The sequence below is a fragment of the Ostrinia furnacalis genome, unplaced genomic scaffold, assembly GCF_004193835.3.
Source record: "Ostrinia furnacalis isolate ACB-3 unplaced genomic scaffold, ASM419383v2 OfSCF2290, whole genome shotgun sequence".
NCBI lineage: Eukaryota > Metazoa > Arthropoda > Insecta > Lepidoptera > Crambidae > Ostrinia > Ostrinia furnacalis.
In genome coordinates, this window is record NW_021132529.1 from 108,850 (window position 1) to 124,441 (window position 15,592).

The 15,592-nt window shown below is 36.4% G+C and overlaps 1 protein-coding gene across 1 annotated transcript in view; it reads right to left on the minus strand.

The window, feature by feature from the left end:
* Nucleotides 1–5,558: 5,558 nt before the first annotated feature.
* LOC114354966 (tyramine receptor 1) overlaps nucleotides 5,559–15,592 on the minus strand; it is a 30,212-nt gene continuing 20,178 nt past the window's right edge. The window contains exon 2 of the mRNA XM_028307585.1: nucleotides 5,559–7,076. Coding sequence (XP_028163386.1) covers nucleotides 5,789–7,076 — 1,288 coding nt within the window. The 3' untranslated portion in view covers nucleotides 5,559–5,788. The remainder of the gene's footprint in view (nucleotides 7,077–15,592) is intronic.

Sequence of the window (15,592 nt, forward strand, 5' to 3'; positions counted from 1 at the left end):
TACATATTTATTTACTTTCACGGAATACCAGAAATATCATCAGTAAAATATGTCGAAAGCAGTGAATGCAGTTTTAGACTAAATAACTCTAGCGCATCGACGTGTCACTAAATCTAGCGTATGCGCAGATAAATAAAATGTCTATGTATAGGTTTGAATTTTATGCAGTTGTAATAGGGACGAGTTTACTTTAAAAATGAATAGGCTAATATGCAGTCTGTACATAAATCTCTGGCACTGGCATGCACTGATATATGATTCCTTCTTTGACATTTAAGCGGTATTTTTACTTGAATGATGCTGGCTTGATAAGATAAAAAGGAAAAGTAAGTTTTTGCTCCAACTGCCACACAGTTGAAGAAGCAGTCTTGATATAGGGTAGGTACGGTATATAAACTTTTATAATCATTTTTAATGTAAATAAATTAAGCACTTTAATCCCAACTAATATTATAAATGCGAAAGTAACTCTGTCTGTCTGTCTGTCTGTCTGTCTGTCTGTCTGTCTGTCTGTTACGCTTTCCCGCTTAAACCTCGCAACCGATTTTGATGAAATTTGGCATAGAGATAGTTTGAGTCCCGGGAAAGAACATAGGATAGTTTTTATCCCGGTTTTTGAAACAGGGACGCGCGCGATAAAGTTTTTCTGTGACAGACAAAATTCCACGCGGGCGAAGCCGCGGGCGGAAAGCTAGTATGCATATAAATATATAATGGCAGTATATGTGTACGCTGATGTTGCAGCTTTCTGAAAGCTGAAGCTTATTTGGGCGTGTGAAAACGATTTTTAAAAGCCTACTTGCAAAAACTAAATGAGTTTTATGATTTTTTGAGAATAATTACTGGCCCTAGATTGTCGCCCGTATTCACAAACGGTGCTTGCTTAAGTGAAGCAGCAAATCGAACGCACCGCGATGAATAGAGTTCTGTGATTGGTTCGTGTGTCATCCTGTGAGACTTCATAGTAATAAATGAACATGGTTTTATACAGCCAAGCCATGTTTAATAAATATTAAAGCTCCCTGTTATCACCGAGGCGATTGCACAACGTAATCGTGACCGGTCGATTGGACGTGATTGTCAATTATTGCTCATCTAGTCTCCATGCAAATGGTGTTGCTAGGAGGGCTGGGTGTCCGCTTGAATCAGCAAACTATCGGTAGGTGCCATTGTTATAAAGTAAGAGTTAAAAATACTAATTTTAGATCAAAAGGGACTGACTATTATAGGAACATTTAGAAACTAATGAGGCATAATAAAAGCTTTTGTCATCTTTTAGGAAAGTAACATGGATAAAGGAATACGGCCTGGCTTCTGAATCGAGATTTTTGGCGTGAGAGTGCTCATTATTAAGTATGAATAAAAAAAAATTACTATCCAGTAGACGTCTTATGCACACTTTAAGCGCACCAACTTGTCAAACCGCGTTAAAAAGGAAAAGCTTTTACTGTATGGCTCCTAAAGTTTATAATAAATTGCCAAAAAAGTTAAGAGACGCCAGCTTGAACACTTTTCGCAAAGAAATATTGACCCTTTTAATAAGAAAATCATACTATACATTAACTGAATATTTAACTGATACTTTGTAATATAATTTTGACATGATAGTTTTGTAAGCATTAATTTTAAACTCTTAAAATTGACATTGAATTATTATTATGTAACTATTAATTTTTGTTTGTATCTTTATATGGGACTAATATAATTTGTATGCCACTCATAGGCCAAACATAGAGCTCTACCCATTATATGTACCACCTGAATTCCACATTTACCTATGTTTTTACAAATAAATGATTTGATTTGAACTTTTCATATTAAATTCAACCTACAGGAGAAGATAATACGCTCAAACTGTATCATCATCTCATATTGATCACCGAACAGCCAAAAATCTCAATTCAAGAACCGAGCTTAAGTGTATAATGATAAATATTTTAAAGGTACTAATGTCACAAATTACTAGAAATCTATAAAAGAAAACAAAGGAGTAGATAAATTAAAGTCACCTGCCCTGAAGGTATACTCTTTATTAACCGCTATTACAGCACATCAGACTCTACATTTCTGTCCAAAATACTACCTATGATCCCGTCTTAAGATGACACAGTGTGGTTTTGTCTGTACGTCTTACATGGATCAATAGGATTAATGAGTCTCCGTTGTAACGAGTATAGATCGTGTCATCCAAGAAGACCACCATTCTTCCGCTAATGTTTTAGTGCTATCGGTACACGCTAAATTATCGATGACTGCACAAGTGCACATGCACACGTACACTACAATAATGACACTCGGATTGCTCGGATCAAACTCCATAATTTGGTGGGCGCGTCTTCCTGGATGAAACGTTCTATAAACAAGTGCCTTTGTTATAAATTATGAGTTAAATTAATAAATCTTTCACTTATTTCAAATAAAGGGACTAGGCCATAATTATAAAGTAATCAAGCAGAATAAAACTATCGTCATCTTTCAGGCAAGTAACAGTTTGCGTCCTCATCTTCTAATCAAGTAAGAAGATTGTACAGTGTATAGTATAACATGATTTGATATGATTACAGATGTAAACCTATTTCCTAGTTATATTAAAATTTGCAAGCTATGACACTTACAAAAAACAAGAAATGATAACTTTAATGAAGAAAATAATTAATTCAATTGTTCGGTTCAAACATACTTATTATCCTTAGTTTTTTTGGTTAAAACAAAACTCTTTTTAACTGTAACTCTAGAAAAACAAAACCCCATCTAACGTAGTCGGATTAAAATTAGATCTAATCTCATGTAAATTAAATAATTGTAGTACCTATCATCAAAACTGGAACTAACTACTTTTTTGTTTTATCACTAATTTACTATGTTTCGCGGTAAGCATGACATTTTAAATTGTAATTGCTTGACCTTGACAGCTTTTTGTAAATATTTGGGATGTTTCGTCACAATGTACCTATTTCATAATATTGACTAATATCTTCATAGGTACACAATTAAATGTATGTTTTAGTACCTATGGTAAGAATGTTACAATACAAAAACTATTTCGTACCTACTTTTTTCGAAGTATACAATACTCTTCGATCGACGCCATCGTAGTCTAATATGATCTTTCATAACTGTGCACAGATGCTTACATCTGCTAGCTGCTGTTTTGCTTATTATGTTGGATCCAAATGTTTAAGGATATTAATATAATTTATTTTCATTTACTTACTTTTCTTTGGCGAAGTTATATCCAGGTTACAGGAGTTGCAGCTGTTGGAACAAGCTCAATTTTTCAGGATTGAGCAGCGTCTTTTTCAGGGTGCCGGGAGTCCCACACACATCCTGTCCCCCGGTAGTGGTGACGACGGTGCGAAAAGCAAGAATTAAGTATTCAGGAACCGTCTTGATAAGCAGGTAAGTATAATGAATGAGCCTAACAAAGCCTCTTTGCAATCGTAATTATCCTCTCAATGTATTAATGCAATCTGCCCACGAGTTCCTTCATTATCACAGATTACGAAAATTCTGTCATGCTCACTGACATTACAAACGTTTCCGGAAGTGTCGCCATATTTGTTAGGGTGGTGTGTAAACCTTTGATTGCTAGGAAGTACTCGTATATTGAGATTGCCACGATTATTTTATAAATCCGTAATTCAGACTATTTTTTTATATGACTATTCTTCTTTATTAGATAATCGCATTTATAATATTAGAAGGATAGAATACTATGACTAGTATCACTGCGACTGGTTTTGATCTGTTGTATTTACTATGTCACAATAGGATAGAGAACATAAAGCACTAAAACGTGACGATTTTCACCACTAGTTCCCTATGCTGCAATTTCTGTGATGCCAGCCAGCCTGACCTACAATAAAATCCAACCAATGAAGGTCAAGTTTAACACCTTTAATAAAACTTACTTTTTATGAGCTGTCAAAAAGTCAAAATGAAACTTTCATAGGCTTTTATGACAAAATAACTCAATTTAATAACTTTTATTATTTTTCAGGCTAATAAAACTCTTATAACAGATAATTTGAGAGCTGGTTGGTCTATAAAGGTTAGAATTTTGTGTTTTATTATAGGTACTAGAAGTTGTGTAAGTGTGTAACAGACAGACGAAGCTACTTTCCCATTTATTATAGCGGGATTCGAACCCGCAACCGCAATGCATTGTTGGTGGCGTAGATTAGTACCGTAACCACTAAGTTAAACGTTCTTGAAGGAAAAGATGTTTCTTTCTTTTCTTTATAATGATTTTAGTAGACTCCTACTTCTCTACGAGTACCTACTTCACTTTACATTCAAAAAGCTATTTTTTGCCTAAATAAGAGAATTTATAGAAAACAAGCTCTTGCCCGCGGATCTACCCGCGTGAGTTTAGGACAGTCACAAAAAGATAACCTGGTTACTCAAGAATAATGTAGCTTTCTTGGCGAAAGAACTTTCAAAATCATTTCAGTAGTTTCAGAGATTATTTCCTAAATTTTGTAAGTAGGTATGTTTCTCTTATTAAATAAGACACAAATTTTGTGCCAGACTTATTTTATGGATATTGTGATAGTTGATCTATATACTTATTCTCAATCCATATTAAACTTAAATCCATTTCGCTGCGGTTTCCAAATCTCCATATTGTCATCTTCAAAGTCCAGAGTGAAGTTTGCGTTTCAAGTATCTCTCCACTCCTGTGTGCTTACCATGAGTTTACGTTAGGTGTGCTCGCTAGCGACTGCGTAAAAAAATGACATTTAATTGTATGACATATTGTGCAGCGCCCCTAGCGGCTACTTTCAAGAAACAAAATCTTCATAGAGATCTTTGACGTACTCGCTAGCGAGCACACCTAACGTAAACTCATGGTATGTACACTGAAGTGTAGTTTCAGTGCCACTGCTAATCTACTGAATATTTTCTTCGATTGACATTGGAAAAGTGAGCTTATTGAGAGGCATTAAGTTTTTAAGATACTAGTATTCACTTTTCCATCAAATATTACATTTTTCTACCGTTTCGTGAGAGCCCTTGCTCAAATATTTTTTTGTGTCCCTCTCTTATCTCCCACTTGCAGTATTCTGAATGACAGTTAGATCCAAAATCTTACATGACGTAGTAGTAGTAGCCTCTTATGTAAGTATTTACTTTTAATATACTTAATCGGAAACATAATAAGTTTGTTTATAGTATAATTGTTATCTGAACTGATCTGTGTGACGTCAAAAACTTTGGAGTAAACTGTTTCCATAAATAACAGGTTTTGCGTGTTTGGTGTTTGTGTGAATGTGAAGTAGCATCAATAGAAATATGTACCTATAATTCTGTTTCCCTTGTTGTGTATCTTTTAAATCAACTGCTACTTTTTTAATTTCCTTGTCCTTGAGTTATTATTATTTATTGCATTTGCTAGCACAAATTAATTAATTTCAAAATGAGTATTGCTGTAATGTGACTCAATCAATAAAAACTTGCTCTATTTTGCTAACCTTCACAATTTCTGGTTGAGTGTGTGATTTTTATAACTAAGATATTCATGTCAGTAGGTCAATAGAAAATACAAACGACAATAATACACTTCGATACGAGTTTAATTTTCATACATTTATGTCAGGTAATAAAATCGTCTGCTCAGCAGAAAGGTACATGGACACATTAATAAATTAACTTAATACTAAATCAGTCTAACGGTCGCTCCCAGTGCGGAGCTGCTTATCCTAGTATCACAGATGAGTAGAGCGGTGGGGCGCGGGGCGAAATGCACCCGCAGGGCGTGGGGGGGCACGCGGGGAGGGGGCGGCGGTCACTCGTCCGATGCTGAGGACAGCTGGGTGCTGCCTCCGGAGCTGAACGAGCCCCTGCAAGCGGCCCCCTCGGAGCCGTTTCCCGGCGCCGGCGGCTCCGCCCCGCTCCCAGGAGACAGGGTTCGGAGGAGCTCCAAGGCGGCACGCGCGCGCTGGCCGTCCGCCGCCGCCGCCGACGCCGCGCCCGACGCTCGCTCCCAAGCGTTCTTCTCCGGCAACAACAGTCTCCGCGCCTCTCTCTGCACGCGCCGCGAGCGCAGCGCGAACAGAAATGGAGACGCGGCGGCTGCCAACAGCAACAAGGCCAGTGCGGGCGTTCTCACGCAATCAGCCAGCCCTGGCACGGCGGCTGACACCACTGCGGTAGCCGCGTGCGGGATATGCAACATCACTAGCGCACCCGTCAATAGTCCAACACGAGCTGCCCGAGATTCTTCTCTATATCTAAACAATGAAGCGTTTGAAATGCGGCAGCGAATCGATGTAATCCTTGAGGCACTGTTTGAAGCTGGCGGGCGCGGCTGCACGGCTAGAAGAGGAGCGGCCAGCGACGGCGCCGAGCTAACAGCTGGCAGGCCCTTCCTGAGGTCCTCATTCGATTTTCCATCTTTTCGCGTGTTCCGTAGACTGGCGACAGAGGGGCAACGGAGCGGACGCTCGGGCGGTAGAAGGAAAGGGCCAAACTTGCGGTCGTTGTCTCCCGGCGCGTTAGAATCAGGTGCGTCGGGCACATCAATCCTGAGGGTGAGTCCCTCGGCTTCCTCGACTAGCTCAGGCAGGTTCATCGGAGGTTCATGCAGCTGGAGGGCGCTGGCCCCATGCGCTCGGGCGCGAAGGCCGGAGGAGCGGGCCGCGCGGTAGATCCGGGCGTACATAAAGCAGACGATGGCTGCTGGAGTCAGGACTCCGAGGATTAAGTACACGATGTAGTAGGCCAGCTCGACTCCCTGAACGACGGGCTCGAGCGGGTAGAAGTGGCGGACGACGGCGATGGCGGCGCGGACGGCCGCGGCGGTGCCGGCGGCGAGCCAGGTAGCGGCGCAGAGAGCAGCGGGCCGACGTTGTAAGAGGCGCGTGTGGCAGCGGAGAGGGTCGGTGACGGCGTGGTGCTGGTCCAACGCTATCAGCATGACGGCGAGCAGAGCGGCCAGACTGCAGCCCGAAGCGGCCGCGTCGCCGGCTTCCACCCACGAGGCCACGTCCTCCCTGGCTGAGTGCTCGCCGAACAGAGCGGGCGCGAGCAGGGAGGTCGTCAGCAAATTCGTCGCCAGTAGATTAATGACGAACCTGCAACAACAGAGACATATCGTTAGTCATCGGATACGCGTGTTTACGGGGCAAGTCTGTTGACTCGTCCTCAGGTGTGTTAGGTAGTAAGTAGTGCGTAGTTTCGCAAGGTTACTCCTTGCAAACACCGTAATTTCGTGAGTTGACACATGTGTTGAATGGTCCGTTTGATTCGATTTAACGGGTATTAATTTTGTATATGATGGAAAGCGACGGTTGACGTGTTTTGGAAAGTTGTTTACAAACACACTCGTGGTTTACCGCCCTGGTAGTGTCAAACACGTTCTAGTTCGAATGTTCCCGATTCATTCGCCAATGGTTGTGAATGAAAGATAACAATCTTTGGGGTGAACACCCCGGAACCCCACCTAGCCGTTGCGTGCGTATTTGTTTTGAACTCATAGTTTAGTAACAACCGTATAATATAGCAATAACCGTACAGTCGTAAGATGGAGGCGATAATATTATACCAATGTCTGTTGTATTGTTATTCAGCACAATCAATATTTAATAGCTTTGGTAGAGCAATTGGTTTTAATATTAATAAATTATTATTTTTCTTAATATCCTTGTTTTTTTATAGCGTCAAATTACCTACTTAGTATGACATGAATTTCAACTTGGCACTTCAACAAGTTCCCGCGAAAAACTATCTTGACAATCAGTAGACAACGGGGAACTAGGGTGAACCATTAGAGCAAAAGATCCATATAGAAATGTGTTCAACTCATCGCCAATTTCGACTTTAAAACTTCCTTAATCCGTAAACTTGTCAACGAATTTGCATTGACAACATTCTTGGCCTTGGGGTGAATTAAAATTTGACACTTCCGTTGGCGTCATTAAGATAATTTGTGCAAAATTATTTGTGAGAGTGGTCGATATTTACATTATAATTTCATTCACGAAATTTTATAATCGATTTGATTGTCCAACTGTAAACATACATTTTTACACACTTTATATATCACTGCCAAGGGAAGGCTGTACCTACATAAAAACTGGATAAATAAACATTACCTCTGAGATTTTATATTGTTATCGTAAACATAAAATAGGAATTTCAGGAATTCTAAATGATCTTAATTTTGGTGAATGGGTATAATACAGGCCGAATTAAACGTCACATTATATTTATTGAATGGATTGAAACAGCTTCATCAAAATTTCATAGAATCTTTTGCATAATTCAAGATGATTACCAATTCCAATGAAACGGCTTAAGCTTTTCGATTATTTTTAATACCGGCCACAAAAAATACATTTAAAAGCCAAATTATTTTTTTCTCGATCGATACTTCTTGGCCGGGTCTCCATGATCTCCATAGCAACAGTATGTCATGGCCATCCCTCTTATATAGATCATCCAGAATGTTCTACACGTACATGTATAAGTGATACAGTACCCTTGTGCATAAGGTGACATTGCGCCCGACCTTGGTGCATCATAGATTGCCATTTGAAAATCAAATAGTTAGTTAAAACTGCACATATTCGTTATTTACATGCATTTTTTCATCTGCAGGCGGAATTGTTTTTGCAATCGACGTGCATTTATGAATGTAATGTATTTTTTTATTGTCAAGGAGCGCTTTCCTTGGCTGGCATTGTAATATGTTTTCACATGTAAACATAGTTTGAAACAATACAATTAATTACAGTTTTTAGTGGCCATAATATTTTACTGTTAAAAAAGAAAGTTTTGCTGTCCAAACTTCCTAACATTAAATTGTTGTTACCGTATGTTTCTTGAAAGTTTTATAACAATAACCGTCCCCAGCAACCATTTACGTCGCTAATTTGTTTTCTAAGCCTAATTTTGCAAAGTCCCCACAAAGAAGGAGGCAATAATGGTCAAAAACCTTCCATTTTGTACAACAACAAACCGGCAGTTTTCGAAACTGTGTCGAGGCCAATTATACCATGAGATCTGCCCACAATGTTGTGTTTTGGTGCATTTTTGTTACATTCGCACGCCTTTGAATTTATAATCTCTATAAGCAGTGACTATACTGGACACAGAGTGAAGTACTGGTTTGAAAAACAAATGAATTGACAAAAAAATCTTTTTGAAGAAAAAAGAGTTTCTCAATTTGAATTCACACGAAGTTCTAAGAAAATACGTGACCCATTTTCTTATTTAGTACTGTATGAACTCAGTCTTTAGAATGCGTTAAAATAAAGCATTGCTGTTATCTCTCATCGTTGCCAGGAAGCTTCATCATGAAATTAATAAAAAGTGTCATCACTAACCTTTTAAAATTTAATAAGACTACAAATCTTCGGAAAAGTACCGTGCCAAACGCCTTGGATTAATAATTGAGATGATACGGAATGATAAATTGATCGCAGTTTTTTATTTAAATGTCGGAGATTTCTTTTTCAAGATTCATAGTCTTGTTTCTTCACTATCGAAAGTTGTTCTTGAAATATAAATGTTATCGTAAGATGCCTGCAGCAGGTAATTTATTTAACTCAGTTATTATCAATAGTCTTCGCGTTAAAGGTTGAATTTTGAAACCGTTTACATTACTTTTTCATCGAGACTGTAACATCGCAAGGATGCCCACAAATACACAACCATTATGAACAAATCTTTATCAGTATTGCCAAAGATAAATCACCTGTAAATACAAATATTTGGCCAGTTTTACGTTCTATTAGGGATTTAAAGGTCACATTAAGCAACAAGACCTTTCATGTTTACATTCTGTTTTCAGATGTTTACATTTTGCAAAACGAAGCTGTAATTTAGGTTTTCTGTATGTTTTAGTGATAAAGAGGCAGTATAATCCGAAATTAGAAGACAAGGTCGGGGAAACCCAAAAAATTGGACTATCACTTTAAAAACTAGTTTGAGAAACCAAATAAAGTGTTATATTGAAACCAGTTATGATCTGAGAGTTATAAATAAGTATAAACAGTTTCCAAAGGCGAAAATGATTCATTACGTTTAAGTTTCTACACAAATGCCTTACGAAATAGGTCGTGTAGGGTTTCCCAATCTCATTTCTCATAATGACTCCATATTTGCGATCCTAACCCGCTACGATGGGAGTAACCGACCAATTTGTAATGTAGGTCGACTAATTCGAACCCTTGTTTGTATGTGGCTTGTTAGTTTAGCCGTATTACTGCAAACTAAGTTTTGTTTAAGTTTTGGAGCTATATGGCAGCTATCCTAAGTCAATGTGAATTATTTTTATTGTTATTATCATGACGAATCAACGAATGTTATCATACTTAAATGAAGATTGGCTACGTGCTTAATAAAGATACATTTATTAATATACAGTGTGTTGATTTCAATCCTCGCCATATTTAGAGAGTTGATTAAGTAGCTTATGGTGAGGATTGAAATCAACAGCCTGTATAGAGATAAGAGAACCCTTATTTACATAAACTAGGTACTTAATAAATTTATGTATACTTAGATGGCTGTAACAGAATGCAAAGTAACAACCGCAAGTATGCTTACCACAGAAATGAAGATTGATCCACTGTTTGCTATAGCAGATCATTAATATTATAAAATTAATATGTAGAGCATTGAAGAATTCTAAGTATATTTAAATTATAGCACGATAAGTTTTGTAAGGACATTGCTGGTAATGTTTATTGTTAAAAAACATTATTGTCGATGATCTAACGAAACCATTTCAACATTTATGATCAATTTTAAACTTTACATCTTCAATTTAAGATACAAATTCAATTGAAGTGATGGTATACTAGGCGTTACAAGGCACAAAAGATACGTCTAGCTAGGAAGTAAAAGACTTCAATAACAATAACGAATCAATTAAAAGACAAAGGATATGAGGTTTAACAGACTAATTAATGAGTTAAGAAAATAAGGCCCTACGCAAACAGAAACGCAAACACTGACTTATTATTTATCGAACACAATCATTAAATCAATATCATCAGATATCACAATCACTATCACACCTAAAAAGCCATAATACATAATATTATTTCTATTAAATGACAGTTTTTCAGAACTAACAAAGAGGGTAAGTGTTAATAAGTTGAAAAATAATTTATAATTTTATTCAACGGGACAAGTCACACAGTTCGAGACCAATCCTATAATGACCTATCAATTAGTTAAATGTCTTGTCTTTATTAATTAAAACATCTTAGTCTGCGTACCGCCTTACGTACTTGTGGGAGTCAAAAGGACTTGCTCAAATCCACCTTCCTTTTGCGTGCCAATGACGTCATCTGTCAGCTGTCATTTTTTATAGCGGCCATTTTAATTTTGACACGGCGCGTTATTGTTTCANTTTTTTTAAACTTTCTCCTTTGATCACGTAATTTTATTCTAAAAATAGTTAGGAGTTAATATAAAACCACAATTAGATTTTGATTTGTTTGTTAGGGCAAAGTTTATATTTTTAAGGATTCTTTAGCTGAAATTGGAGGATCTAATTTTGTTTTGGTCCTGTTATGTAAGAAGTTGATAAATGAAGTTCGTCCAAAAATAAAAGCTTGTTCAGTTAATGTTATATATCGTTAAAACAATGAGATATTTTAAACACTTTGGAAATATAACAAGGAATGTAGATGATATTATGAGTAAGTTCCTACATAATGACAAGTAGGGATGCCAATTTGTGATCGAATCAAAGTAAGAAATAACAATTTAATATCGATTTTACAAGGCACTGATTGCATTTAGTTTTAGTAATGAAAGAGTAAATTACAAAACAATTATTGATTTTTGGGATTCTTTCAGTTTTCTTGAAGTTTTTATCATGATCATCTTCTCTATGAAAAAAGTCAATTGTGATTTCGATATTTTATCGTAATCGATTCAAATATCTTTTTAGGGATGGCCATCCTTATAGCAGATTAAAAACATATTAGTCTGGTATATTTTGGACACCGTTAGAATTCCCCTTTTATCTATCCATTAAGTGCTCAGTCGATGGAAAACAATACTTAACCTTGCTTTTAAAGGATTACCATTGTTTTAATATTAAAAAGAAGAACGTGGAACTTTATAGAAGAAATAAATATTCCCTACAAGTATTCAGGGTCGGTGGGAGCATTTCATTACATATTTTTGCATATAATTCAGTTTTTTTCTATGAAAAAATGTACATGTGTAAATGACGGGGTCTTTTGAATTTAATATGGATAAGATTTTTCTAATAAGACGGGAAATTGTTTCTGAAATGGTATGATAAATTATTCAAGAAGAGAACAAGAAATATATTTCTGATTTAAAAAAAACTTATGATTATGTTATTAGCCGTGTAGTGTGTCTATCACCGAAGAACTATATCGTACGCGGACCTGTTTCAAAAACCGGTACTTAAACCATCTCTATACCGAATTCCATCAAAATCGGTTCAGTGATTTAGACGCGAAAGACAGACAGTTACTTTCGTACCTACCTATATGTATAATATTAATAGAGATTAACTCATAAATCAACCAATAAACAATCCAAGGATGGTCCCAAAATGGCGGTTGTAATGACGATGCACGTGTCCATTAAATTTGGCCAAAACGACCCATTATTATTGTAATTAAGCACGAATCAGGAGTGATGGTGTAATTAGTACCTATTGATTGACGCACAGGTGCGGTTTACATCGCTAAATGACGGATAATCTATGAGCTATTTGCGCGGAAAATTTCGGGACTAGTCTTCCGTCGACTTGGCCCACTTAAAAGTTGGCCCACGGTCCAAGTTGCCAGATTGAATTTTTAAATAGTTACTTACGAATATTTATTGGTACGATCTAACGACAACTAAACGTGCCTTCTGGAGCACGAATACAGAACATGAAAACCTTAGATTAATAAAACCTAGATGGATAGTCTTCATACAAACGCTTCGTCAAGAGTGAGGCAAAAATCTTATGTCATTAGTGTCAAATTTGTTGGGGAGTGTAGACAGTGAAGGCGATTTTCCCGAAAGCAGGGAATTTTTTAATACGTTTTTAATTATTTTATAATTAACAAAAACAAAACGCATCATGAACTTACTTATTTATTGAATTCAAAGTACCTACCTAATAACAATAAGATAAATCGACTTAAAAGTCTCGATTTCATAAAAAAGGAAGTGTATTTGTACGGCGAACGATTGGGAAATAAATTTTCTTGTTACTGGTATTCCCGTATTTAATTTTTGAAAGCCAAATTCAAGCAAAATACGCGTCGAATCGTAGTACTTACTTATGAAATGTAACACTGGTCACTTTCTTTCGTTTTTCTGATGTATTTAGACACCCTTTCACAGCACAAACCGTCTTAATTAATTAAAAGTCGTCGGACGTGTTTACCAATTTTTCACTTTGACAGTTCATGTGACGTTTACGGGTAGGTAAGCCTTGCCGGCTCCCTAAAAACTGCCTCACCTTTCGTGCACTGACTATCTATCTAGGTTTTATTAATCTAAGATGAAAACATAGTCAAGAAAGTTATGTCTTAAGATACTGCTCGTATTAACAGTTTGTTTTTTGAAAGAAGAAATGAAGTAAAATAGTAAGAAGAACTTTTAACATTCGATACCTAAAATATAGCATTGAATTTCTAATCGAAAATACAATGTAGTGTATAAACAGAAAATTTTGGTTAACGATTAATCTATATATATAAAAGAAAGTCGTGTTAGTTACTTCGCTTATAACTCGAGAAGGGCTGAACCGATTTAGCTGAAAATTGTCAGGGAGGTAGTTTAGAGCCAGGAGAAGGACATAGGATACTTTTTGTCCCGTTCAAAATTAAAAAAAAAGTCTGCTTATTTATTGCCATTAAGGCGGAACAAAGTTCGCCGGGTCAGCTAGTATATTATAAACTTTATTTATCTGTTTAGTAAGTACTTGACGTGAAACTTGTATGTAAGTACTATTCAGCCTATATCAAAACAAAAACTGGATTTGGTTTAAAGATGATAAATTATGCTAATCAGTTAAAAAAATGTTTATAATGCCAAATACAATGATCAGGCACAAATTAACATGATTTTCAAAATAATAGAAACCTTTTTAAAATTCAAAACAAGATTTTTTGCTCTCGTATTTTTTACGGCCTTGATATTATAGAGTTGATGTGATTAATAAGAAACTTTTTTGCCAATCGGTTACTATGCTATATTTGGGGACAGGTATATTTAGTTTTTGAATAAAAAATACTAATCAATATGTAACATTTAATACCACCTACGAAGATTTCAGAGATCTAATTTGTGAATTTTGAAATACAAAATAATCGTCTCCTCTATTCGTCTGGTATTATGTTTCATACTAGTTTTAAATATTATTGTTGTTGTTAATTTTATATCTTTGATAGTAAATGTCTGCAAACGATAAGATTTTTTATGACGGAAAATTTTATTAACCTTTTATTCGTTGTTAAGTTTCAGGATTTAAAAGTCATAGAAGTTTTTTTTCTCCAAATAGGCTTTTAAAAAACGCTTTTACACGTCACTGTATTACTTTAACCCTATCACTGCTTCGGGACAATAAATAGGCCAGTGCTGAGAAGAAGCAGCGCAAGAAACTCAGTCACTATTGTCAGCCTCTTTTGCTAGGATTTGCAAAAGTTTTTTTTTTCTAAATGATGTAACTTAAGTTCGTGATACCTATAAGAAACGGCTAAATCGAATTAGCTAGCCAATATTAAGGTCTGGTCTAACAAACCTGTTCCGATCCTTACGATAGCTCAACTCTCTCTCTAGACTGGTTTATGGTGATAACTTTAGTGTAAAAAAGAACTTTTTTCTAGAAAATTGCTACAAAATGATTAATTTTTTTTATTAGTGTATGAGCCTTTTCAAAGCACTTATGCCTCTACATGAGCTCTTATACAATGAAGCTTAAATTAAAAACTTATTTTCGTAACTTTTTAAAACTGAAACACTGAAACCCAATAAATTCAGATCTTTATATTGCACTTACCCAAATAAATTTTAGCCATTAAAGAATTTGCATTGACGTCACACAAAATCGATCGGAACTTAAAATGTTACAAAAAAATATTTCCGACCTTTATGACGTAATTCGGAAATGCAGAAAGACATAAAGACAATGCTAAAGTAGTTGGAATGTGACTTTGACAGCTAGTTGACAGGTTAGTGAACTTTCACGAGCTAAATTAATGAAGTGTTTTAAGGTAAGGTACAGTCAGCGCCAAACAGTTCGTGACACCCAAAGTGGCTTTTGGCCACTTTGATAACACAACGTCTTTGTTTTCATTGGTTGGTTCCAATGAAAACAAAGACGTGTTGCGAACTTTTTGACTACTTTGGGTGTCACGAATTTGATGCTGACTGTGCTAGCTGACCGAGGCAAACGTTGTTTTGCACCTAGGGGTATGAAAAATAGTTGACATCTTACTCTTAGATCTACTGAATACACACACAAAATTTCATAAGAATCGGTCAAGCCGTTTCGGAGGACTTTTGTTACATACACTATAACACGAGGATTTTATGTATTAGAAATTGTGCTTTGATATTATGTCTCTAATACCCAATTAGTTATAGTATATTTTTA